At 57.1% G+C, this 26848-nt stretch overlaps 2 protein-coding genes across 7 annotated transcripts in view; both read right to left on the bottom strand.

The window, feature by feature from the left end:
* The window catches only part of CELF5 (CUGBP Elav-like family member 5), a 51448-nt gene extending 50271 nt beyond the window's left edge, over positions 1-1177 (bottom strand). For 2 of the 5 annotated variants that reach the window (XR_003035532.2, XM_024995027.2), the window contains exon 1: positions 769-1177. Coding sequence is in view for 3 of the 5 variants with exons in the window: in XM_024995027.2 (XP_024850795.1) it covers positions 769-1027 (259 nt within the window). In the remaining 2 variants the exon portion in view is untranslated. Of the gene's footprint in view, positions 1-138; positions 496-768 lie in introns of those variants that run through there. The other 3 variants (XM_024995026.2, XM_024995025.2, XM_024995029.2) reach the window with 2 other exon arrangements.
* Positions 1178-12926: 11749 nt separating this feature from the next.
* Positions 12927-25521, bottom strand: NCLN (nicalin). 2 transcript variants are annotated; one of them, NM_001075955.1, is given in 15 exon segments: positions 12927-13078; positions 13173-13251; positions 13343-13396; positions 14295-14458; positions 14545-14583; positions 14675-14762; positions 15696-15874; positions 16093-16232; positions 16316-16404; positions 17284-17387; positions 17680-17760; positions 18593-18687; positions 19524-19668; positions 19760-19950; positions 25237-25487. In NM_001075955.1, coding segments are annotated over 15 exon segments (1689 nt in total). In that variant the 5' UTR covers positions 25421-25487; the 3' UTR covers positions 12927-13021.
* Between the last annotated feature and the right edge of the window lie 1327 nt (positions 25522-26848).

Below are 26848 nucleotides of genomic sequence, written 5' to 3' on the forward strand. Positions count from 1 at the left end.
GAATGCTGATCCAAACAGAGAGGGTGGGCATGGGGGAGGGTACACGGTAGCCTTTGAACCACCCAAGAGGCCGGTGCTCCCCCTGACTGGCTTAGCTGCCTGCACCCCCACCCCCCCACCCGCTTTCTTTGTAGTTACCGATTAGCCCGAGATCCTGAGCATCCGTGTCCCCCGCGGCCGGCTGGACCTGCCCCGCCGGCCTGGCTTTGTGCAAATGACCAAAGCAATGAAATCCAGTGGTGCAAACTTCCCCGACGGGCCTGGGGAGGCCGAATGAATGGAGGGGGGGTGCACAGGGAGGGGTGGCAGTGTTTAGGCAGCTTCCCAGCAAAGGGGCAAGAAAGAGTGGGTGAGGGAGGAAGGACGGGGTGGGGGTCTAGAGGGAATGAGAGGGAGAGGGAGAGAGGGAAGGATGCTGGGGCGGGGAGGATGGGAGGAAGGGGGAGATGAGAGAGGAGAGAAAAGGGAAGAGGAGAGAGAGGGAGAGGGAGAGAGAGACAGAGAGAGAGAATGCCGGAAGGTGGGGAGGGAGGGAGTGGGGGCGGAGGAGGGGAGGGGGCCAGCTCGGATCTGTCAGCTGCACCCCCAGAGGGGGGAGGAGGGGGTGGGTAGACCGGGGTTGGGGGGGAAGAAATGATGCCGTGGCAGAGGCAAGCGGAGGGAGGAGGTGAGGAGAGGAAGGTTGGTGGCGGGGAGAAGATGCCGGAAGGTGGGGTGGGGAGGCCGAGGGAGGAGAGGGGAGGGGAGGGGAGCGAGCCGGGCGCCCACCTTTGTGCATGCCCGTGTAGGGGTCTTTGAGCACCGTGAGCTCATAGATGCGGCCGAACTGCTCGAAGAGTGGCTTGAGGTCCTTCTCGTCCAGGTTTCGCGGGATCTGGCCCACGAAGAGCTTGATGGCGTCCAGGTCCTTCGTGCCGTCGGGCTGCCCCCCGGGGGGCTCGGGCCCGCTGCTGCCCACGGGCGAGGGCCGCGGCTGCAGGAGCTGCTGCTGCTGCCGGCGCGCCTCGCTCTCCGTCAGGCGGGCCATGGCGGGCGAAGGCGGGCGGCGGGCGCGGGACCGAGCCGGCGGCGGCGGCGGCGGGCGGCGGGCGGACTCGCAGCTGGAGCGACGGACACCGCCTCCCGCCTCCCTCCCGCCGGGTCCCCGCGCCCTCCTCCCTCCTCCGCGCGCCCGCTCGCGCCAGCATCAGGACCACAAAAGGGCGGCTCCGCAGCGGCCCCTGGCGGCCAGAGAGCTCCTCGCCGCGGCGGCGCCCCCGCGCGCAGCGTCTATCCCGAATCGCACTTGAACATCCTGCATCCCACACATCCGGCATCCTTCCTGGCCGCCCTGTCCCAGCCGGAAAACTGAGGCCAGCGGGCTCGTAACCCCTGCCTTCTGGGTGGGTGACGGCAAATCTTTAGGCAGGACCGACCGGGCTTCGAGGTGGCTCGAGGTCTTCCCACTGATAACACCAGGAAAAACACAAAAAGTAGCACACAGTTCTACGGGGCGCTCACTTGGCTTTTACAGGACTGTCCATGGAATGGTTAAGCAGACAGAATAATAACATTAATAATAATAAAAATAATAGCAACAAGAAGGAGTATTTTGATAATACTATGCTCAGCACTTTTACGTTTGTAACTTACGGAATAGAAACAGCGATCATTGTGTTATATCCTCAGCGACACTTTTGGTCACACTTGCCACGGGCACATACTGTTCAAAATATATAGAAAGAAATGGATGCATTTGAGCCAAGTGCTCTATGGGCATCACGCCATCCCTGCTAAAACTCTCCATCAAAACCCAAGGAGGTTGTCACCTCACACTGGCCATCATCAAAAAGCCTACAAATAATAAATGCTAGAGAGGGTGTGGATAGAAGGGACCCCTCCTACACTGTTGGTGGGAATGTAAATTGGAGCAGTCACTATGGAGAACAGTATGGAGGTTCCTCAAGAAGCTGAAAATAGATCTATCATATGATCCAGCAATCCCATTCTTGGGCATATATTTGGAGAAAACTTGAATTTGAAAAGATACATGCATTCCAAAGATACATAGCAGCACTATTTACAATAGCCAAGAAATGGAAGCAAGCTAGATGTCCATCAACAGATGAATGGGTAAAGAAGATGTGGTATGTACGTCTGTGTGTATACACACACACACACACACACACACACACACACCAGAATACTACTCAGCCATAAAAAAGAATGAAATAATGCCATTTGCAGCAACGTGGATGGACCTAGAGATTCTCATAGTAAGTGAAGTAAGTCAGGCAGAGAAAAACAAATATCATATGATATCACTTAAATGTGGAATCAAAACAAAATGAGGCAAATGAACTTATTTACAAAACAGACTCACAGATATAGGAAACAAATTTATGGTTACTAAATGGAAAGGGGGGTATAAGTTAGGAATTTGGGATTAGTAGATACAATAAATTATATTATCTATATTAGTAGATATATTAGTATTATATTATTTATATTAGTAGATATATATCTATGTTATATCTATATAGATATATATAATATATATATATAATTAGTAAATATAGAAAATAGATAACAACAAGAACCTACTCTATAATACAGGGAACTATATATATTCAATATTTTGTAACAATTTATAATGGAAAAGAATTTGAAAAAGAATATATACATATACATATGTACACAGCCACTTTGCTGTACACCTGAAACTAACACAGCATTGTAAATCAACTACAATTCAATATAAAAAAATATCCAAAGATGTCTCCAAATTAAAGCCTGAGTTTCCTGCAGCACCTCCCTGCCCTCCCCTCCACCTTCTCTCTCCCTTGCTCAGTCTGCTCCAGACACATGCACCACTTCACTGGTGCCCCAACACATGAGCTGTGGTGCTGCCTCAGGGCCTTTGCACAACTGTGCCTGGAATGCCCTTCGCCCAGTCCGCTCCTTCAGTCTCCCATCACTTTCTGTGTCTACCTGATCTAAAATCATTTAGCCACCATTACTTCTTTTCTCAGGCTTCCTTTTTCTTCCATAGCATTTATACTCATGATAATTTAATTAATTTAATTCTCTGTTCAGTTCAATCACTCACTCATGTCTGACTCTTTGCAACCCCATGGACTGTAGCACACCAGGTTTCCTTGTCCATCACCAACTCCTGGAACTTGCTCAAACTCATGTCCATTGAGTCGGGGATGCCATCCAACTATCTCATCCTCTGTCATCCCCTTCTCCTCCTGCCTTCAATCTTTCCCAGCATCAGGGTCTTTTCAAATGAGTCAGTTCTTTGCATCATTATATATTGATTGATTGATTGATAAGTCACTTTGCTCTCTTTCCAACACCAGGCTCTGTTCTCAGTGCTTGACTCAATCCACAGCACAATGCCTGGGATGAGTACAGACAAATAAACCAGATACCTTATTATTATTATTAGCCATGCTGCAAGGCATGTGGGCTCTTAGTTTCCCCACCAGGGATAGCCCTCCGCAGAGTCTTAACCACTAGTCCACGAGGGAAGCCCCTAAACCAGATACTTTGGACTGTGTTCAATGCAATGGAGGAAACAGAAGTAGAGAGATGGCTTTAGGAGGCAAATTCAGGGAAGGCTTAGAGAGGATGGCCTTTAAGAATGAAAAGGCAGATGCAAAGGCCCTGAGGCAGGGTTGGAGGAACTGGGGTCAGAGGTTGTAAGATAAAAAGCACCACACAGCCACTGGAGGGGTCAGTCTACTGACCCTGACTTTAGTTTAAATGTATTTTCTTTGTTTTTTGTTTTTTCTTAATACAGAAGGCTTCTTTTCTCTCTCTCTCTCTCTCTCTCTCTCTCTCTCTCTCTCTCTCTCTCTCTCATTTTTTACAATTTATTTTTTGGTCATGTAGCATGTGGGATCTTAGTCCCCTGATCCAGGATCAAACTCATGCCCCTGCAGTGGAAGCATGGAGTCTTAACCACTGGACCACCAGCGAAGTCCCTCTTTTTTTTTTTTTTTGAAACAAAAACAGGATCAGTCATAGTGCTGTAATGAGCCAAAGGAAAAATCAGTAATTCTGATTCTATTTAAAATGTTGACCTTTTTGTTCATCATGGATTTTTTTCAGCATTATTTTTAGTTTTTGAAAACTATTATATTAAAATATTCTCTATTTTTCTCTATCCTTAAAGTTTGCTCCTCAGTAGAGGTCACCCTCATAGCAAGCATAAGAGGTGGGTAATGTTACTATACCTACTTTACAGAGGGGGAAACTGAGGCCCAGAGAGGTCAAGTCACTTGGGCAAGGTCACACACTGAGACTGCTGGGATATGAACCCACATGCTTCCCACAGTCCCACAGCATCTTCCCCATGTTTTAGACAGCCAAGCTCCAATTTCCTTATTTGCCAAGTTAGGACTAAAGAGGGTGAAGCCCCTGGCATGGATTCAGTGATGCTAATAGGTGAGGCTCAGCATAAAACCAGGAGCACCTTTAGCATTCAATAAATGGCTGTTACCCTGCCTGATACCAGCAGCCACCCCAAGACAGGATTGAGGGAGGAGCAGAACCCGGGTAAGGGATCCAGTGTCCTCCTAGAACACCCCACCCCTTGACCCTGCACCCCTGGTTCTCAGCTCAGCCTGGGGCTGAGCTGGTGGTGCTGGGCTGGAGACAGGCTCTGTCTCCATGGAGACAGGATGCTGAAGCCCTGTGGCCCTCTGATATGCTGGGAGAGTCATTTAAAAGAATAAAAATAAAACCCCACCAGCTCTCTTGTGAGTCAAAGAGGCATTTTCCTCAGCCTCTTTCTCCCACTGGGGACAAGGAGTGGGGAAGAGCCCAGTATAACTTGAGTCTGAACTCCATGATCTAAAATTCAGTAACTGTGTGTGATCAGTCGTGTCCAACTCTTAGTGACCCCCATGGACTGTAGCCCACCAGGTTCCTCTGTCCATGGAATTCTCCAGGCAACATTAGTGGAGTGGGTTGCCATTTCCTTTTCCAGGGGAATCTTCCTGATCCAGGGATCAAACCCTCATCTATTGCATCTCCCACACTGGCAGGAGAATTCTTTACCACTAGCATCCCACCTCCTGAGCAATCTTCACCCCTGGCGTTTATTCCCTGACACACATCAGCCATATCAGGGAACAGGTCATGGCAGAGAAAACCAAGACTGTGTAGCTGAGAGCACCTAGAACACTTGAGGCTGACTTTGATTTTATTATCAGCAGAGGAAAGCTGGTCACACCGGCTTCGTGGCAGGAGGTCCTTGGTCTGGGCTGTTACTTAAAAGACAGTGAGGGTGGGAACAGAGCCTGATGGGGAATCTGGGGCTGAGTTACTTCCCAGCCGGTTGACTGGCTCTCAGGATCTGCTGTCAAAAACCTGCCCGAGGACCTTTGCACAGTCTCCCAGAATAGAGTTTCTCAAAATAATTAAACAGACTTAATTTATCTTAAAGGAAAACTCCCTACAGTTGGGATCAGGTCATTCTCTGTGCAGGGGAGTTGGGGTTGCTGTTGAGCAGCTTCCCTGCCCCACCCTCTTGGTGCCAAGGGCACCCCCAGTTGTGACAGTTGTCCCTAGATGTGGTCCAGGGTCCAAGGTGAGAACTGCTGATGTGAATGGGTAAGGTGCTTACTTTGGCTTACCTTGGCAGAGGGGCCAGACTGGGATCAGGGGGGGAGTGTCCAGGCGGCACTGCCCCTCAGATGTGCAGGAGACCACCTGGGCAGGCATTCCCTTGAAAACACAGAACCGCCCCCAACCCCATGGGTATGATGAGGGGCATGGGACTCTATTTCAAACCAGTCTCCAAGTGAGGGGCAGCAAAGGTGTGAGGAGACAGCCACTGTGTCCCCGTCTCGACGTTTACAGGCAAGACTCTCATTTCACGGGGTGTGGGTTCATTTCACAGGGCGTGGGTGTGATGACGACTGAGCCCATGAAGGGAAATGTCCTTTCTGGGTCCTGGTCTTGCCGTCCTTGGTTTGGGGGTTCATCCGGTGGTGGTGGGAGGGTCAGCCAGTGGGACTGGGGGCCCAGCCTGGAGCACCAGTGCCAGTGGTCTCTGCACTGCCAGCCCAAGTGTCATCCTGGGTAAAGGTCAGCCATGCCCCGTCCCCTTGGACCCTGTGTCCTTCGGCCTCATCCCTTCAGTGCCCCCAAGACCCTCATTGTCCAGGCTGTGTACACCTCCTCTGGCACATCCCCAGAGATGTGCCCATCCGACAGGGCTTAGGGGCTCAGGGTTTGTCCCCCAGAAACACTGTACCGCAGTCCCCACCCGCCCCAAATGCCTCCTGCCTTCACACATTTAAGGATACAAGGCACCCGGGGCTGTCCAGGGCTCAGTGCCCCCAGCCCCTCTGCCCTCCCTCTGCTGGGATGGAACTGCCCAGATCCTCTCTGACCCTCGCCATTTGGCTTCAGGGATGGGAAAAGGTTTTTCATCGAGCCAACCCCTTGCTGCCCCCGTCTCAGCAAACCGCACTCCCTGGACACAGCCAGGGGGCGGGGGTGGGGGGAATCTGAAACACAACTCTGTCACCCCCTGAGCAAATCTCTCTCCCGTGCGGAGGTGGGGGAAGAAAAGGAGGGGCTGGAAATAGGAGTAGGGACCCAGCCATGCACCCCTCAGTGATCATGGTCTCTTCCCCCCATCCCTCCTCTGCTGTGGCTCTGCCCCTTTGGCCCTAGGAGTGGACACCTGCCCCTCAGGGCTTCTTCCTTCCTCTTCTGAGCCTGGGAACAAGAGGGCCTGGGTGTTGAACTAGGGAGTTTGTCAGAGGATCTTCCCCCTCCCCAAGTTAGAATGAGAAAGAGATGAATAAAAGCTCTTTTCTGAATGAGCTAGCCTTACTGTGTTTCTGTAACTCGCCATCAAAACGGCATGAGAGTCTGTATTGCAGGATTCCATTTCTGTGAAATGTTCAGAACAGGCAGAATCCAGAGACATACAGTGCGTTTGTGGTTACCAGGGGCTGGGACAGAGGCTGGGGAGGTGACTGCTCATGAGAGCAGGGTTTCCTTTCAGGAGTGGGATAGGACGTTCTGGAATTAGATGGAGCTGACAGATACACAGCTCTGTGAATGGACTAAAACCCACTGAACTATACACACTGAAATGGCAAATGTTATGGTGTGTGAATGTATCTCAATAAGACTTAAAAAAAGAAAAATAAAAAAGGTGGGAGACTTCCCTGGTGGTCCAGGGGTTAAGATTCTGCACTCCCACCTGGGGGACACGGGTTCAATCCCCAGCTGGGGAACTAGGATCCCACATGCTGCAGGACGCAGCCAAATAATAAAAAAATATATATTTTTAAAAGTGACTGCCAGCAGCGTCCTGTTGCCAAGGGACCTTAAGGCAAGATACTTCTCCTGCCCAGAAACCCTTTTGTCCTCTGCAAACTGGACATAGATGCAAGTATGTGATCCTGACCCGTGCCTTTAGCAGAGGAATGGAAGGAGTGTCCCCGCTGGGCACCAGGTCCCGGTGGTTTCAAGCAGGAGCTGTCAGTGGTTGCCGACCCTTGGACTAAAGGATCAACCTACAACTTGCTCATTAATCACAAAGGGGGAACAGTGACTCTCTTGTGGGACACCCAGCAGACACATCGCCCTGAGCTTGGCAATGACACCCCCACTTCATTCCTGGTTCCTGTACCAGCGCCCCCTGTACCCCTGCTCCTCCTCTCCCTTAATTTTTTTCTGGACCTTCTGTAGGTCAAATATGATTAAAATTATCAATAACTCTCAGAACTGAGGCTGAAATGTCAAAAGAAGCCAAGGATGTGTGTGTGTGTGTGTGTGTGTGTGTGTGTGTTAGTCACTCAGTTGTGTCCAACTCTTTGCAGCCCCATGGACTGTAGCCCGCCAATGGAATTCTCCAGGCAAGACTACTGGAGTGGGTAGCCACTTCCATTCTCCAGGGGATCTTCCCGAACCAGGGATCGAACCTGGGTCTCCTACATTGCAGTCAGACTCTTTACTGTCTGAGCCACTTGGGAAGCTCCTGAACTGAGGCTGAAATGTCCAAAGCAGCCCAGGACGTGTGTCCCCTGCAAAAGGACTGTACCACCAGTCTGTTCTGGTAGCTGCCAGATGTGTCCTATGGTGAGAAAGGGGAGAAACCAGAGGGCAGTGGACCCCCCACAGTGGGGGCCTGTGGACTTCTGGGGGGCTGGAACAGTAAGCATTTGAGGGTTTGTGGCCCCTGCAGTGAGAAAACAGCTGAGGGTGATTCACAGCTGGGTGAGTCTGGTTGTGGCCATGTGCCAATAAAGCTTTATTTACAAAGATGGGCAGTGGGCCAGACACAGTCAAGGGCCACAGTTCTCTGGCATCTGGTTAAACACACTCCCTCCTGAGAAGCACCTATGAAGGCTTGTGATGGTATGAACATCAGCAGGGCGCCAGTAGATAAGCCATTGTCCCTTCTGAGTTCAGAATACTACACAGCAGGGAAAAGGAGCATGGAGTGTAAGTGAGAGATACCAAAACAAGAGTTAATGCAAGAGAAGGACAGTACAATGTGACTCACAGATGTGTAGGCCACACACAAGCAAAGCTGAATATTGTGTACATATCCATAAACAAGACGCTTGTTTCTTGTAAGGAAAGCTATGACAAACCTAGACAGCATATTAAAAAGCAGAGGCATCACTTTGCCAATAAAGGTCCGTCTAATCAAAGCTATGATTTTTCCAGTAGTCATGTACAGGTGTGAGAGCTGGACCATAAAGAAGGCTGAATGCCGAAGAATTGATGCTTTCAAACTGTGGTGCTGGAGAAGACTTTTGAGAGTCCTTTGGACTGCAAGGAGATCAAACCAGCCAATCCAAAAGGAAATCAACCCTGAATATTCATTGGAAGGACTGATGCTGAAGCTGAAGCTCCAATAGTTTAGCCACCTGATAAGAAGGGCCAACTCATTGGAAAAGACCCTGATACTGAGAAAGGTTAAAGGCAGAAGAAGGGGACAACAGAGGATGAGATGGTTAGATAGCATCATTGATTCAATTCAATGGACATGAGTTTGAGCAAACTCTGGGAGATAGTGGAGGACAGAGGAGGCTGGTGTGCTGCAGTCCACGGGGTTGCAGACTTGGACATGACTGAGTGGCTGAACAACAACATAACCTTAAACGCACACATAAACATTTTTAAGAGTGAGAAAGTTACAGTGGGAGATGCCTCTGTGCAGAAAGAGGAGAGACCAAGGTGGTTTCACCAGATGCTCTTCCTGCTTTATAGCCTTAAAACACAGACCCTGGAAAGAGATCGATGCCACTGGGGTCCCAGTAGGGGACTGCACTTTTGCCCAAATCATTTGCTGCTGCCCAGGGTTGATGGAGACCTGCGGTCATGTTCACTGATGCTCAGGGAGCCCACAGAACAGGGTCATCTTCCCAACTGTCCCCTGGGAGTCAGTGGCCTTGCCGCAGCCCTCCTCTCCTCTGCCCTTCCTTCCCCACAGCTTCCCATCACTCTCACAGCATGCAGCAAATGCCCACCAACTCCCCAGGGGCCTCTTGTGCCCCACCTCCTTCCTCTCTCCCCCTCCATCACTGCCCCACCCACACAGGCCCCCTCCTCACTGCTCCTGCAACTCGCCAGGCCTGGTCCTGCCCCAGGGCCTTTGCACGGGCTGTGCACTCTGCTTGGACCACTGTCCTGAATTTCCATATGGCTTAGTCCCTCCTGTCACCCTGATTTCACTCAAAAGCCCGCTCATATCCACCTGGGAGGTTTATTTTTACTCCAGTGGACCGCAGGCCCCAGGGTCTCTGCTTGGCAGCTGCATCTGTATGCCCAGCAGGGCACCTGGCACATGCTGGGGAAATACAGGCTGACTCCACAGTTGAATGAGACTGATCTGCAGTGGCGGGACCAGAGGGCACCTGGGGACAAGGAGGCCACAGGGAGGGGTCATGGATGGAAGCCAGGAGCGCTGAGGGCGATGCACACACCATGCCTTCCATGTGGCAATGGTTCCATGGGTGTAACATGTGTGCACCTCTCACCGCCTAACATGCCTACGGACAGAAATACTGTTTTCACACGTGGATCTCATTTCCAGAATGTGACTTGGTGTACACCCATGTACACACACCACATACCCAGGGTGGACATGACGGGGAAACACCAGCACATACATAACGGCAGCTGTGTCTGCCTGCCGGTGTTGTTGTGGTTTTCATGTTTTTGGTTATAATGGGCACAGTTTCGTGGAAAAGGAAGAGGAAGTTAACAGCCTGTGTTGAAATAAGGGAAGGGGCTGGCTTTTCCCCTGAAACGTGGGGAGTTTTACCTGAGTTCGAGCTGGAGCCAGAGCCACCTTCCAGCCTCGGGGTAGTGGTGTGGGGGACATGAGGGTCTGAGAAGAGGCGGCAGTGACATTGACCCTGAAGATGGGAGTCACTATGAAGACTTGAGCAACTGTGGTCAGGCCCACAGAGGTCCAGCCCCTCCTCTGGGTCCAGGGAACCCAGCCCCCTTCTCCCCTCATGTGTTCCCCACCTGGACAAGCATAGCCCCCTGACCTGCTGGGGGTACCCACTCCCAGTCTGCCTTCCCCAAAGCTGCCACCAGAGGGCGCCCGTGAGCACCTGAGTCCAAGCCCTCCTCTGCCCACAGCTCCCCCGAGGCTCCCACCTCCTGGGGTCAAGGATCTCACAGCCCTCTTTCTTGGCTGAAGCCGTGGAGTTCAAGCCACACCCCCTGTACTGCCTACCTCCCCCCCCCCACCGGCTTCCTCTCCCCGTTGCACACGTCTCTGTACTCTGCTCTCTGCTCCCCAAAACCAAAGCCCCTGAGGCAGGAACCCTGACACAAAGGCACAGAACGGTGTGGACAGGCAGAAGCCAACAGGGACAGGCCCCAGATCAGGGGTCCCCCCCAGTGGAGCTCAGGAAGCAGGCAGACCCCTCGGGAGCTCCCAGGCCCAGAGCACGGAGCCCGCTGCTGGAACCCCAGTGTGGAGCTGCACCAGGCACCCCGATGACTGGCCAGGGCCTCCCCAAAGCCTGGGCTGGGGCTGGGGCTGGCCAGTGGGCTTGACCTTCATACAGCCATCACCCTTCCCCCCATATCAGGTTGAATGGTGTCCTTCCAAATTCACAACCATGCAGAACTCCAGAACGTGTCCTTATGTGGAAATGGCATCTGCAGGTGGAGTGAGTTGGCACACTGGCTGGAGCAGGATGCGCCCTAAACCCAAAGACGGACGCGTGCTTATGAGACGTCAGAAGAGATGGCCACGCGACCCTGAGGCCAGGAGCCGGGGGACACACAGGACACACGCTGCCTCCAGGGCTGGGGGGTAATGGATCCCAGCTGTATTGTGGTACGCCACCCCCACCATGGTCTATCGGCTCTGAGCTGGCTGCCACCTTCATGTTGCCATGGGGCGGGTGACGGTCCCAGCTACGGGCAGGAGGCACACCGACTCTGCTCTTTATACAGACATGAGGCTCTGCCCCCAACCCTCCCCCAAGAAATGCATATGACCCTCAGGGGGTCTGTCCAGATCCTGAGGCCCCAGCCCCGACAGGACACGCGATGCTGTGGTTTGTTATGGCTTTATTTCTCATCGTCTGGCCGCATCCCACAAGCAGCCTGAGCTCCACCTAGTCAGTGGCCCTGACCATGCCCCCCGGGGAGGAAGGACACTCACTCGGCATCCCCAGCCGGTCCCTGGCTCACACATTCACACCCGTGGAAGGGTGGGCCACCAGCCCCGCATCGCCCTAGAGGGGGCCGGGCACTGGGTAAACAGTCGGGCAGACAGGCCACTGGACAAGGAGGGTCAAGGAACCTGCAGTCCCAACGGCTGCCCCTCCCAGGCCTGCCAAATAGTCACCTGTTCCCTCCAGTGGGTGGTAGGTGGCTTCGGGGGGGAGCCAGTCCCCAGCCCCTCGGAATCGGAAGGCTAGTGAGCGTTCCCTGGTGGCCAGTAGGCCCCTGGAGTCCCTCCTCCTGGACCCTGAGTCCCTCCTCCTGGACCCTGAGTCCCCAGCACTGGACAAGTCACTGATTATATTGCTAATGAATGGTTACACCTGGGTCTCCCTGAGGTCACTCCCAGCCCTGCTCGCCTCCCCCATCTCACCCCTTCCCAGGGGCTCAGGCCTGGACCTGGCCCCTACAGGTCCCAGGAAGAGCTCCCCTGTGGTCACGTCCCCTCCGGGGATATGGGGGAACATGCTTCCCCTGAATGCGACCTCCTCCTTGCAGATGAGGAAACCGAGGCCCCGGGACAGGGGCAGAGGGGCTGCCTCCGCCCCCAGGGCTCCTCAGGAGAACAGGCTGAGCAGGAGCTCCAAGGACTAGGAGAGGTGGGCGGGGCCGGGTGGGCGGGGCTCCCGGGCAGGGGACGGGGCAGAGGAACCCAGAGGCAGGGTGAGAGGGCCGACAGAGAGGGTGCCGGGTGTCCAGGGCGCCAGCTCCCCAGGGGCTTCAGGGAGTCCGGAGGCGGCCCCTTGAGCTGGCTCCCCTCAGCCAGGCTGGGGGGTGTGGAGGCGGTGCACAAGGCTGCGACGGAGGGGCTGGAACCGGAGACCCAGAGGCCCTGCGGCGCACTCTCCAGACAGGAAAGAAGGGAGAGCCCCGGGGGTGGGGTGGTTGGGAAATGCGAGGGCAGCCTCGAGGTCAGAACAGAGCCAGCATGGTGGAGGGCTAGGGGTTTGGGGGGTGGCCTGGCCCGACTTCCTTGGCCTGCAACTGCCAGGTCCAGGATCAGCGTTTTGGGCGGGGGTGATGCCCAAGGCCACACTGGGTGCGTTTCCTCTTTCCTGGCCATGGCTTATGCCCCAGGGTCATGGGGCCGACTCCAGGGTGGGGGGCTCATCCACACATTTGTCCCCGAGTCTGTGGCCTGGCCCCAGACCTCCACCGAGCTCCTCCAGGGGAGCGCAAAGGACAAAAAAGAGAAAGACGCCCCCAAGTCCTCAAGAGCAACACAGAAAAGCTCTGTAATTCAGGGTTTCGGCCACCGAGGGGGAGGCCCTGCCCTCCAGGTGAGGCGGGGATGGCAGCCTGGTCACTGCGTCTTGGCCTTCAGCAGTCTCTGAACTGTTTTGTATAAGAGGTCGAAGTGCTGGGGGGCGGTGGGAGGACTCCAATGAGACCAGGGAAAAAGGGCCACCCGTTGGGCTCCCACAAGGACCCACCTCCCACCGCCCCCTGCTTACCTGGACTGCCGTGTAGGCCATCCCGAGGTAGGCACCAATGCAGACGGCTAGGAGCAGGTCGAAGATGGCTGGCTTGACCCTGGGGATGGGAGGGGGCGGTGGAGGCGGTCAGCCAGCTGCTCCCAGCTGTCCCGAGGACCCAGGCCCCTGGGCGGTGACAGGGCGCTCACCTGTAGGCATTCATCACCTGCTTCAGCTGGTCGTAGAAGACAAACTCGGGGTCCCTGGCAAGAGAGCACTTGCTCAGCGGGCTCACCCTGACATCAGAGCCACCCGAAGTCCCACTAGCCCAGGAACACAGCAGCGGGGAGGACCCTGGGTATGTGTCTACAGGGGGTTGCCACTGTCTGTCCTAGGGAAGGACGTCCTTTATTCTGAACTAACATCTTTTCTATGGTTTTCTGGGCCAACAATTCTCTAAGAACAAAGTGTGGTGACTGTGGAAATTCTCTGGTCTCGTTTCTATAGAGGGAGAATGATCACAGCTGAGGACTCGCAAGCCCCAGCTCCACAGCTGTGGGTCCACTGTGACCCTCAGTTTCTTCTTCTGTTCAAGAGCTCTGTCTCCCTGGAGTGCCACAAATTGGGAGCAAGATGGAAAGCCAGTGAGTGGCACTGACCTGTCTGTGGAGGAAGAGGGGTGTCTCCTGCTGAGGGTCCCCCAACACCCTTCCTCAGTCCTCATTCATCCCAACCAGGGTACATTGGAGCATCAAACAGAAAGACAAAACCCAGGAGGCCTGCAGTGGGCAGGAGCATTCTGAGGGCAGGAGGGGGCCAGGGGTATGAGTCGCCTGAGGCCCAGGGCACAGAAGGACCACAGAGGGTGGGCAGGGGTACAGGGCTGCCAGATAAAACACGGGGCTTCAGTTCTGTGAGGACTGAAGATAGAGACGACACGGGCTTTCAGGGTAAGTGTGTCCCAGACCACATGAGAGGTAGTTATGCTGGGATAATTCGTCGTTCACCTGGAGCTCAGATTTAATAGGGCGCCTGCACTGCTCACTCATCCTGTTACATTTCGCCCTGAGTTTCCATTTGCTCCGTCTGGTTCCAGGGTGGGCAGGGAGACCCTGGAAGGGCCCTCTGCCAGCTGGGGGCAGGGGCTGCGCCTGGTCTCACCGCTTGTCGGCCTTGACGTGGTGCGGCTTGACCTCCTTCAGGTAGCGACTGAGGTAGTGCTCCAGCGTGCTGAGGAACGTGCCGTCCTTGTCCACTAGCTGGGCGGCCCGTGGCTGGGTGGTCAGCCAGTCCATCACTGAGTCCAGCTGCTCCTGCTGGATCTGCTGTGGGGACGCGGCGGTGGTCACAGGACCCCCCACACACTCCCACCAGGCGCCTGAGCCCACCCACCCGCCGGCCAGGCCATTACCATCTGCTCCGTGAAGACTGGCATGTCCGGGGGCGTTCCCTGCAGAGAGAAGCGGGGCGGGGCTGAGTTCAGACCCACTGGGGGACTCAGGGGGGCGGAGAGGGCGGCTAGCGGGTGGCCGGGGGCTCACCTTCTCTGTCAGGTTGTAGATGACACGGGTCAGGGCCTCAGCGATGAGCCTCGTGTTTCGGGTAAGGGTTTTCGAGTCAACCCGGGACCTTCGAGGACAGGTTTTTTTAATTTATTTTTACTTTATTTATTTAATTAGAGGCTAATTACTTTACAACAACATGAATCAGCCACAGCTGTACATGTGTCCCCTCCACCGCCCCATCCTGAACTCCCCTCCCACCTCCCTTAGAGGGCAGATTTTAAAAACATACATATTTGGAAGTGACATCAATCACCCAAAACTAAAAATGATCACATATGTATCTGATGATGAAAAGACAGAAAAAACAACAGCTTTCCCAGCGGATGGTCCCCCACCCCACACCTCGGTCAGGCCCACCCACCAAGGGGCTGCCCCGGGTGCCCAGCTGAGCCCTGAGGATGCTGTGGGCCTCAGTGACCAGACGGCTCTGGGCCCGTGTGCTCCTCCAGAACCTGGGGGTATGGGGGGACTGGTCAGGACATCTGCCTCCGCCGGCTGCTGAGGGCAGAGCTGAGGTAACGCCCCATGGAGGGGCTACGGTGTCCCCCACACCCACGGCCACCCAAACCCCGGGACGGGACCCGAGCTGGCAGCAGGCTGTCCGCAGACATGACTGGTTAACACGCAGTCACAGTGGAGCAGGGGGTCCCGAAGTCCACGGCTCTGTCCTCATAAGGAAGGAAGCCTGGACACAGGCATGGGGAGGGGACCCATGACAAGGGAGACAAGGGCAGCAGCTCAGCCACAAGCCCAGGGTCAGCAAGGGCTGAGGCCACACAGGACCGGGAGCCTCAGAGGCGACACATCCTGACCTGAGTGGGCGTGGGGTGCAGGCTGCCATGGAGGCAGGGTGAGGTGGCGGCCGCTGGCTCTCCCAGCACCCTGCCCAATCAATTCTTCCCTCTCTTCTGCTGGCTCATGCCCTCGGTTCTGGTGCCCCCTCCTCCAGGAAGCCTGACGGGCCCCGGCTGGCTCAGTCTGATGGGGGGGGGCTCACCTCACGTCCATGATGCTGCTGCGCTGGCCGTCGCGGTGGCTCTGCAGGTGGGACAGGGTGAAGGCGGGCAGCCGGCGGACGGCAAAGCGCTCGTGTTCCCAGGCCAGCATGTCCTCGGCCAGGTTGATCTTCTTGTGCACCATGGAGAACCGCACCTCGGGGAACTGGTGGGCGGCCACCTGCGAGCGGAGCCATGAGGCTCTGCCCGGTGCCCGTGCGCCACACCCTGGCTTCACTGGCCTCTGCAGAGGTGGCCCCTGCCGCCCCACGGATCCCCAGTCCCTCCCCAACCTCCTGCTTCTGGAGCCTGAGGATAAGCCCACCTGCCCGCTGGAAACCCAACTGAGGCCCCAGGGCTCACACAGTTTGGGGGGCGCAGCCCTCACGGGGCGCCTACCGTTTCGAGCTCCCGCAGGAAGGCATGCTGCAGCGTCCCCTCCCTGGGCGGCTTGGACACATGCAGGTGGAGGCTGTCACCCCGGCCCACAGTGTCCAGGCAGAGGACGAAGGCCACGTTGTCCTGGAGCAGGCTGGAATCTGCAGACAGTGAGGGCTGGTGGGCAGGGGGTGTGGGGGAGTACCGGGGTCCCGAGGCCACCCTGGCCGCGGGGGACGCTCACCTGTGTGGTCCAGGTTGTCTTCCAGCCAGCGCTTGGTGCCCTGGTAGTTAAACTTTCCTCCTCCGGAAGCAAAGAACAGGAGGTTGTACCTGGCAGGGAGGAGTGGGGCCAAAGAGTTGACAGGTGGGAGTCCAGGCTCCCAAAAAGGAGGGGTGGTCTCCCCGCTGAGTACCCAATTCCACCCTGTCCTGGCACTGATGACATCGGGGCATCCTGAGTGCTGCAGGCGCTGGACACATCCCTGGCCCCCACAAGTGAGTGCCAGGAGCCCCCTAGTCCTGACAACCACAGACATCCCAACTTCACCCAGTGTCTCCAGGGTGAGAAGGGAGGCTCCAGAGACCTCTCAGAGTGGAGAGGTGGGCTACTCAGAGTGGTCCACCCACTCAGACTGGGTGGACCAACCAGGAAACAGAAGTGATGGGAACTCAGCACCACCTCCCTGAGCAGGAGTGAAGACAGCCGGGTGGTGAAGGACCAGGTAACTGGGCCCCGCCCCAGCTGTATCCACCTCACCACAACCACAGCAGTCCTTATAAAAGAGGCACAGCAAGTGTGGCCCTGCCAACACCTTGATCTCAATGCCCACCGCGCCCCGCCCCCCCCCGCCACCCACTGGACTGTGAGCACAGTGCTTCTCAAGCCATCTGCCTGACAGCAGGCGTGGGGCCTGGAGTGTGAAGTTTGGGGAGACCCGCTGGCTACTAGGGCCCTGCTCTCCCAGGGCACCGTGCTGTGTGGACAAGTGCCCCTGCGAGAGACCGCAGTGTCCGGCACTAAGATGGGGAGATGCTCGTCTAAGTGATGACGATTTTGCAGGGGTTTCTGTTTCTTGCATCTGGAAGCAGCCCCCTGGTGGGATTTCCGGGGAGGGGGTAGGTGAATGGACCTGGAGGGGCGGGGCCTGACTGAACCAACTCTGAGATCACGGGTCGGGCCCGCCCCCAGCCCCGGGCCCTGTCACTCACGCTGCGTGCGTGCGCTTGTAGGTGTACAGCCTGGAGAAGAGGCGGGCGAGCTCCAACAGCACCGAGATACCACTCCCGTTGGAGTCCGCACCGTGCGACAGCCACTGCAGGCAGGGACAAAGGGCACGCTCACCCCACCTCAGCATGCACCACCACCCACCTCCACCCCGGCCTGTGGCCCACTCTGAACCCCACCCCCACAATCTTACCTTAGGTCCTCGTTTCCAGTCCAGCTGGGATTGCTTCCTCTCCCCGCTAACCCCCAGCTCTGCCCAAACCTGACTGATGCACCCTTGGCGTGGCCCAATCCCTGCACACGTGGGAAGCTCCCCCAACCCTGCTACCCTGCAGCCTGAAGCCAGACTCCCCAGCTGGGCAGGAGGGGCATGGACATACCGGGGCCACCCCGAAGGCATCGTAGTGGGCCACGATGACAATGGTGGGCAGGTCCTCTCCACCCAGCCCAGTCAGCCGCCCCTGTAGAGACATGGATGTGAAGGGCCCCCCCATAGGAAGCAACAGCCACCCTCACCTCAGGGGGCAGGGTTCTAGGCTCTGCCGGCTACACCGTGGGCACCAGTGGACCAGTGGGCATGGTCACTTTCCAGTAAAACTTTATTTACAGAAACAGGCTGGCCAGACTCTGCTGGGGGCCAAGGTGCCAGCTGTTTCTCCACCTGGAAACCAGGCCTACCCTTTACAGGCTGAGCTCCACTGATGGAGACCCCACCCGTCCGTAAGACCCTGGCCTTAAGGACAGCACAGGAAGAGCCCAAGAGTCAGGGTCCTCTTGTGTAAACCGGCCCTCCGTCAAATCCAACGAGGAGCAGTTGGGAAGACAGCCTGTCCAGAGCACTGCCTAAGGGCATCAGGTGCTAAGGCCCTGCAGCCTTTACTCTCTGGATGGAGAGCTGCCCTGCAAGGAGACAGCGGAGGCCTCCTGGTGCGGGGAGTGGGAACAAAACTGCTCAGAGCTTTTTGCTGGGGGGAGCAGTGATAAAACCCCATGTTTGCCCGTGGAGAGAATGGAAGTGGGGGAGGACTTGGGAGCTTGCTCTGGCCTGGACGCCTCCTGATGGGAGATGGGTGTCTGGATTTTTCTGCACTCTGCTTTAATTGCTGCCCTGAGCTCTCCTCTCTACCAGCTTAGTGAATGTTCCATGAAGGGAAAGGGGTGGCCATTCCAGGAGGCAGGGGTCGGGGAAGCAGGAGGAGCTGGAGGAGCCCCACCTCCTCAGAGGCAGGGACTTGATCCCCTCACCCAAGAAGCAGCCCCTCCAGTGGGGACAGGCAGGTGCCAGGCACTTACCTCCACGCTGGTGATGAGCCAGTCGCTCACGGCCTTGCTCTGGACCCCGCTGGTGACCATCTGGAAGCCGTTGGCAGTGGCAGTGTGGAGCAGCACTGGATACAGGGCCAGGGAGGGTCAGCCTGAGCCCCGTGACTGCCCTGCAGCAGCTGGGGGGGTAGGGGGGGGTCCCAGACCAGAACCTGGGTCCTCGTCACCCCAGACTCTAAGCATTCAGTCTGAGTAAAAACGGGACTGTTCATATGGACAGAACACAATGTGATAACTGGACATGGGAGCAAACCTGGGCATCCAGGACAAGGGCTGGTGAAGGTCTCTGGTTCCGACACGGAGCCCATGTGCGCCCTCGCTCTGCTCTGTAGGGCCATCAGGGCCCCTTCCTAAATCACAGAGGGGTGCACACTGCCTCTGACCCAGCTTCCCAAGGATCACTTGAGCAGGGATGCCAAAACATGAGTTTCCCATCAGACAGCTCATGACCCTCCAGCCCATCCCCCAAAGTGGAGATGGTATGAGAACCCAGAGATTCATAAAAATTAAAGTTTTGTTCTCTCCAGAATCAGGAGAGGGTGTGCCCACCTCCCACAGTGTGAGCTAATGGTCCACTTCACCTGGGGGCAGGGGCTGCCTTAAAACGCCCAGGAACTCACCCTGCCTCAAATCCTTCTGTTCTTTACACATTTAAAAACACAACTGTAGGGATTCCCTGGTGGCTCACTGGTAATGAATACACCCGCCAGTGCAAAGGACGAGGGTTCAATCCCTGGTCCGTGAAGATTCCTCCCTGCGGGTGGCGGCTGCAAGATGTGATCTGTGATGCCCGGTGCCCCCACGGTTAAGCATATGTTGGCTTGGAAAGGGGAGCCCCTGAAACAGCGCAGCGCAGCCCATCCACGCACCCTCCGCCCTGCAGCAACCCTCACCAGCCCACCTTCGGCGGCGGAGGCGGAGCCCTGGGAGGCGGAGGCAGCCTGTGTCTGCTCATAGATGGACAGCAAGGCATCGTCCTCTACGGCAAAGTACACGGGAACGATGGTCTCCATGGCCAGCATCTCAGGCTCAATCTCCATGAATTGCTGCGAGAGAGGCACGCGTTCGGTTTGCGGTGTGTGTGGGCGAAGGGGACCCGGAGGGAGAGAGGGGACCCCGGGGCGAGGCAGAGCTCACCCGGATGACGTCCTGCGGCACAGCGGCCATGGTCCGCGGCAGGATGATGACCACAGCGCCGGCAGACTGGCGCAGGGCGCGCTGGTAGCGCTCATACGAGAAGTCCAGCAGCCGCACGAGCACGCAGCGCCGGCTCAGCACGTCCGCGTCGATGGTGCGCGCCTCTGTGTTGAGCACCGCGTTCCGCGTGCCTGTGGGGACGGGATCCTGAGTGGGGTTCCGGACCCCCACCGGCCTCCAGCCCGCCGCACACCCACCCCAACCCCGGGGACTCGCGGGGCCTTCCAAGAACCGTCTCCCTGGGCCAACCTCCCCTCCACACCCACATTCCTAGACCACGGCCCTAGCGGCCTTCGCTGCTCTCGCACTCGCCTCTCCGAACTACACCCCTGCTGCAGTCATCCCCCAGAAAGCGATGTCCCTGTCCACTCAGCCACCCTGTGACCACGTGCGGGCTGCCCGCTGGGCCGGGCAACGTGTCCCCACCCCACCCCGTGTCCCTGAAGCAGCTCAGGGGGCTGGTGCCCTCAACCCACCCGACAGAGGCAGCCACCCCCGCCCCCACCCCCAGGCAAGACCCCCAGCCAGAGCACTAGGACCGGAACTCAGTGGTCTTGCTCCCCGAGTCCTTCACCACTGGCTTCCCCAGGGCTCCAGGACCCGCAGGGCTGACAGGCGCCAGCTGAGCAAACCCAACCCCTAGCCCCCTGCCCTGCCCAGATTGTTCTGAGATGCCCAGCAGTTTCCCCAGCCCCCACACCACTCCAGGGTCCAGACACCAGCAGAGGGAGCCCCCAAGCTAGGAGGCTGCACCTCCCCACCTCCAGGTTGCCAATGTCCTGGGGAAAACCCAAACCCTGCCCTCTTCAGGCCAACCCCCCGCCCCAGCCCCCAGGCAACTAGCCTGGGGTTCCAGGGGCACAAACCTTGTTCATTGCAGTGTGAACCCAGCATCACCTAGCAACTACCAGCCTAGTGCGCTCAGGACATGGAATGAATGAACAAATGTTTGGTCTCCCCAAGGCCCCTCAGGAGGGCAAGCACCAGGGTTTGTGCACCTTCTTCCACAGTCAGGGCCACACTGTAGCCTGTGGGCCATCCTGAGCGCTGTAGGGTATAGGGCAGCCTCCCTGGCCCCCACACCCTTGTTGCCAGGACCCCCCTAGACGTGGTAATCACAGACGACCCCAGACATGGCCCTGTGTCCCCTGGGAGCAGGGCCACCCAGATTTTTCTCAAGAAAGATCCAGAGAATCAGGTAGGAAGTGAGAAGCTGCTTCCTGGAGTGGACCCTGCCTTGCTCATAAGCTTATTCCAGGCAACTGACTCCTTCCCACCAGAGTGGAAGGGGCAGGTTGTAACCAGGATTGTGCAGCCAAAGTGAAAGTCGCTCAGTTGTATTTGACTCTTTTGCGACCCCATGGACTGTAGCCCACCAGGCTCCTCTGTCCATGGGATTTCCCAGGCAAGAATACTGGAGTGGGTTGCCATTTTCTCCTCCAGGGGATCTTCCCAAACCAGGGATTGAACCCAGGTCTCCTGCATCACAGGGAGCTTCTTTACTGTCTGAGCCACCAGGGAAGCCCACTGTTCTAAGGCTGGTGGGTCCCCACACACACAGAGCACCGCTGCCCTGAGAGCTGAAGGGGCAAGAAGCAGTGCAGACATTTGATGCAGCACATGGACTCCCGTGGTTGCACTGCCTGGGTGCACGGCCCCCAGCAGCCAGCCCTCGGGGCCCTCTATCCTCCCTGGACAGAGTGGGTGGGGAGGTGGGGCTCAGGCAGGCCTCCTCAACTGCCAGGGCCACTAGCACTCAGCAGGATGCTGCCGAAACTCCAGATTCTTAGGTCAGACCTCCCAGATGACAAAGGCACACAGTCCCCAAAACGTCTCAGGCCCCGGCTGAGCTGGGATGAACAAAGCAAGCACACGAATCCTCCTACTCTGGGGGCAGATGTGGCCCCAGGGCCTCCACCCTGAGCCCCTCACAGCAAATGTCAAGACAACAATGCAGACAAACAGGTCTGTTTCCACACAGGAGCTGGACCATGCTGCCCGGAGGATGAGGCGGCCGGGCGAGGGGACACTGGTGTCCTTGAGGGACATACCAAGCCCCACGAAGCCTCAGGCTCAGACCGGGGGCAGGGTCCCCCCCACTGCTCTGCAGGAATGCACTGGCCAGCAGGAGAAGGGTCGCTTCCTACAGCCTGTCCTGAGGGCCCGTCCGGGGGAGGGGACCAGCAGGTCACAGAAGGGACAGTGTCCCAGGTGGGAAAGGGCAGGGCTGTCTTGGGGCAGGGGCCAGTGACCAAGGGGGCCGGGCAGTGCACCCCAGGCAGGGGCCTCCATGCCTCTCCCCACCCCTCTGGGCCCCCACTTCTGCTTTAGGGTGACAGGGGAGCCCCCAAGGGCCTGGTAGGAGAGGGCAGCAGAGACCTTCAGGAGCCCTTGAAACCCTGAAAAGGCGGGTGGGCCCTTCCCCTGTGCCCCACCTGTCCCAGCTGCAGCCTCCCGGGGGTGGCTCAGATGTCACCTCGGGGTGGGGACACACAGGGCCACCTGTGGAGCCTACTGTGACCCACTTTCCAGAAGGAGGACGGCCAGAGAGAGGAAGGAGGGGGTAAGAGCAGAGTCAGGCTAACGCCAGACCCCCAAGTGCCCCCTCAGAGGCTAAGCACCCCAAGAGCAGAGACTGCCTTGGTTGGTGCGAGGCTGAAGTCTGCAAGGCCTGTTGCCCCTGCGTCATGACGGGCTCTGGACACCTGGACAGCAAGTTGCAGGTCCCCACGGCGGGACCAGATCTGAACGGAGGTCGCAGACTTTTCAATCGAAGGCCAGTCCTCTCTCCCTGCAGTGGCACTAGTCTTACGCAGTGCAAAGCCACTGACTAGGTGTGGCGGAGTGCCAATAAAACTTTATTTACAACCAGGGGTGGAGAGCCCGTCCCGGTGCCCGGCGTGGGTGCCCACGTCCCCGCCTGCCAGAGCCGTTTCTGCAGGGGACCAAGTGGGATGGGCATGAGCGGCCCAGCCCAGGGAGGCCGGAGTCCGTTGTGGGAGGGCAGGGAGGCAGGCCACACCCAGGGCCCAGCTCACACCCCAGCTCAAAGAGCACACGCCTCTCCTGCCGATTTCTCAAGAGGTGTGGAGAGAGGACAGGAAGTTGGGAAATGAGGCTCAAAGCAAGGGCATGTGCGATGCTGGGGACACTGCAATCAGCGATGACCCAGCAGAGCAGCTCTCAGATGCTCCACCACTGGGAGGGAGCTGGGGTTCCCTGCTCCACCAAACTATCCCACAGCATCTCCCCAGGCAGTGGCAGGCACCCCACATCCCTGCCAATGTGGACACTAACAGGTGGGACCAGGGTGGGGGTGCAGATGTGTAAGTCGAGATGGGTGGGTGCCCCGCCAGGCCCCTCTGTTCATCCCTGAGCCCACTCAGTGTCTGGCAAAGATGGGGGCCGGGAAGGAGGGCGTGTGGGGTGAGGGAGTCACGGGGTCAGAAAAAAGAATAGGAAGGAATCAAGGACTGGGGGCAAAGGACTCAGAGAGAGGAGGTGGGGAGGACAGGGAGAAAGTATTGAAGGTTCCGAGGGCCCACGTGGAGGACGAGGCAGACATGGCTCTGTGATCAGGGTCGGAGTGTCAAGAAGCGCCCGTCTGGGCAAGGACAGGGGGCCATATCAGCAAGCAGGCCAGCGCTGAGCAGGCAGCAGGAGACACGGGACATCCAGATTACAGCTGCCCAAGGGGCTGGGGCAGAGCTGGGTGTGCTAGGAGAGCTCGCAGCAAGGCTCCCAGTGTGAGACAGGACAAGGGCGTGAATCCCATCCCAACGGGATGGCGGAATCCTCCAGACCAGGACAGAGCCGCCAGTCACACATGGCTATTCAAAATTATGATGATGAAATGCCAAAAGTCATCCCAAAGGGCCACCTGCGACACCCCTGGCATAGACCCTCTTCCCAGGAGGATGCCAACAATACATATAAACTGCCCACTCCTTAGGGGCTCCTGGCCCACCACCCCACTGGTGAGAAGCCTGGGGTCTGCAGCCAACACTGTAACCCTGAGTTCTCCCCCTTGGCACTGCTGACAATCTGGCCCAGATAATTTTCGGAGTGAGGTTGTCCCGGGCACAGTGAGGTGTGGGGCAGCACCCCTGGCTGGGCCCCACTGAATGCCAGGAGCCTGTCAATCATGACGACCCAAAGTCATCACTCAGGGACCCGTGAACTGGCAACCACTGCACTAAACAGTAATGCTACAACTCTGGGGTGAGAGGGGCCTGAGGGGGATGTCTCCAGACCCCGGGGCTCCCCAAGGACCTGGCAGCGGCAAGGGGTCCGGGGGACTCAGGTTGGCCCTAATGTTCCAACAAGAGAGGCCAGTCCAAGAGAACCAGGGCTCAGATATGAGGGGACAGGGGCACTGGGGAGGGGAAGCCCTCATGGCATGGACGGGCCTTGCTTGCCAGGGGCCTAAGACACCAAGTTGGGAGCGCAACCAGAGGCCAGAAGGTTCTGGAACACAAGATACAGCAAGGCCGGGAAGAGAGGACACTTTCGAAAGACTTTAACAGATGAGAGGGCAGGGCTGAGGAACAGAAGCTAGGCAGGATCCAGGCCTGGAGGCCTGCAATCCTGGGGAGAAGGAGCAGCAGGGGGGCTTCCAGGAAGCTGAGGGGTGGGTGCGCTCCCAAGCAGGGAGCAGGACATGGGGTCCAACGGATTTCAGGAGCCCAAAGGCAGGAGAATTTCTGAGGAACCGAATTCATTAACTGGGACCAGGGAGTAGGGAGGGCCTCCACATAGTGACAGGCTGGGGTGAGCGATCAGAGCTCTGAGCCCTAAAGCAGAGCAGAATGTGAGCACTAGATAAAGCGCACCCGGGTGCTGAAGGGCTGTGCAGGGTTGGCCAGCTTAGCCTGGAAAAACGGCGCTGAGAGGCTCCACTCCAAATCAAGGAGGCCCAAGGCGGGCGTTCTATTCCAGCTGGGGACTGGAGAGAGAGAGGGGACCCAGGAGGTCTGGAGAAGCGACAGTATGGCCTGAGGCTGGGAGGGAGTTCTGCGTTCTGGAGCAGGTAGCCCTTGTCGGGGACGGGGCCAGAGGGCTGTGGGAGCCAGGCGGTGGGTCCCCGGGACACTGGACAGAGAGAGCTAGGGGCCCAGCAGCGGTCCAGGTATCCAGGCTAGGACTTGCCTGGAGCTCCGGTAAAGGGGCTGGCAGCCCAAGTGAGGTCTGCAAGCTGGACTCCTGCTGGACGTGTGGGAGAGGCAGGTCCTGAAGCCCAGGAAGCAGAGACCGAACCGCGGGAAGGGGCATCCTGGCCGGCAAAGGCCGGGGCCCTAGGGAGGCGGGAGGCTGGGCGGGAGGTCAGGGCCCCAGCGGGGAGGCTGAGCTGGGGGAGACCAAGAGCCCAGGAGAAGAGCTGGGTCCACGGGGGAGGCCAGGGGCCCGGGTCCACGCACCGTAGGGTTGCCCCTGTAGGTCGTACTGCTGCATGCGGTACACGGTGAACTCGTGCGCCGCATCGGCGGCGGGCAGCGGCGGTGCGACGAGCAGCAGCACAGCGGGCAGGAAGACGATGAAGCCGAGAGGCAGGCACGACGCCTTCAGCATATTCTCCAGCACCTCGCCCGCTTCCTCCAGCATCCTGGCCGGCAGCTGGGCCGCGCGGGGCGGCGGCGGGGTCGGAACGGCGGTGGCGGTGGCTCCCGCGGACTCACCTCGGCATGGGTAGGCGCCGGGGTCCTGCGGGCGCCGCGCGGGACAGCCCGCGCCCGCCCCGGGGTCCTGCCGGCACAGCCGAGGGCCGCCTGTCCGCCGCGCTGCCTACTGGGAGTTGTAGTCTTCCCGGCGCGCGGAGCCACATGGGAGTTGAGGGCCCATTCTGTTACTCCCTAATAGAGAAAGCTGTGGTGGACTGTCTGGCTAAAGTTTCGCTTAAACTCCAAGTCAGAAAATACAGAGACTTTAAAACAAACTATTAGCAGTGTAACTTACTGAAACCCTGCCTTTGCTGTGGGAGAAAGGCGAGGGACGGAAGGAAGAGAGGTTGTACAGGAGGTGACCTTGCGACCCGGAAGAAAGTTAGAAATAAGGAAGAGAGGGGCGGATCTGTTGCGCTAGGACTCCTGGGAATTGTGGTCTCGAGCAAGCACAAGGGATCATGGGAGCTGAAGTCTTCCTGGCAGATGTCTGGGAAAAATCACTTAAAACTCCCAAAGAATATAGATGTTAAATTGCCTGAGGGCAAAGACTTGTGTTTGCTTTGTGCACCGATGTATTCCTCAGAACTTGACCCAAGGCCTGGCACACAAGGGGTGGGTTATATAATTTTTGGATAAATGAATGAAAGAAGAATCAAAAAATGACAGGTTCCTAAAAGGGAATGTCGCAATGGATTATGGGACTTGTAGTCTGCAACCTGGTGTTGTGCTGCGGTTGAGGATATATTATTTATACTTAGGCTTAACTATATTTGGAGCATACTCATAGTAAAAAAGTTACTCGTTGATAATGAGAAATTCAAACTCTACTGAGTGTCTTAAATTAATATTTTCTAATCTGCCCACCCTAAGAACCCAATTGTCCCTGGGTCAGAGGCCTTAAGGGTCATCAGTAACTCATATCCTCTGTACGGATGAGAAGTCTGAGGCCACAGGGTGCAGAACATAATGGCCCTGGCCCCTAGGCTCTGGTACTGTTGCCTAAAGAGTTGAGCTCCACCTCTGTCCCAAGTGAGAGGAGGCAGTTGTGTTGATTAATAACATGAGTTCAAGTCCCAGCTCCTCCACTTCCCAGCTGTGTGACCTTGGGCAAGTCTCTTCACCTCTCTGAGCCTCTATTTCCTCAACTGCCTGCCGAATACGATAATAAATAATCTAACACTCTTCCCAGGCTCCTCAGGGGTGTTTGAGGATTCAGTAAGATAATTCATGTGAATGCACTTTGAAAGGATGAGGCATACATGAAGCGCTCAATAGCTGCGGGTATTACGAGAATGCACCAAGCTCCTGCAGCCTTGGAGCTGCTGCATCTGCTCTTCCTGTAGAATCCTCATGGACCCCTCCTGCTTTC

This window comes from Bos taurus, chromosome 7 (genome assembly GCF_002263795.3).
Source record: "Bos taurus isolate L1 Dominette 01449 registration number 42190680 breed Hereford chromosome 7, ARS-UCD2.0, whole genome shotgun sequence".
In the NCBI taxonomy this organism is placed as follows: domain Eukaryota; kingdom Metazoa; phylum Chordata; class Mammalia; order Artiodactyla; family Bovidae; genus Bos; species Bos taurus.

Excerpts from the sequence above, each read along its gene's own strand:
- NCLN (XM_005209007.5), bottom strand. The coding sequence starts at position 25,420 with ATGCTGGAGGAAGCGGGCGAGGTGCTGGAGAATATGCTGAAGGCGTCG. Across the intron at positions 19,669-19,759 it reads TGCCGCAGGACGTCATCCGG|CAATTCATGGAGATTGAGCC; the intron begins GTGAGCTCTGCC and ends CCTCTCTCGCAG. Across the intron at positions 15,875-16,092 it reads TCCTGCGGGAGCTCGAAACG|GTGGCCGCCCACCAGTTCCC; the intron begins GTAGGCGCCCCG and ends CTCCGCTCGCAG.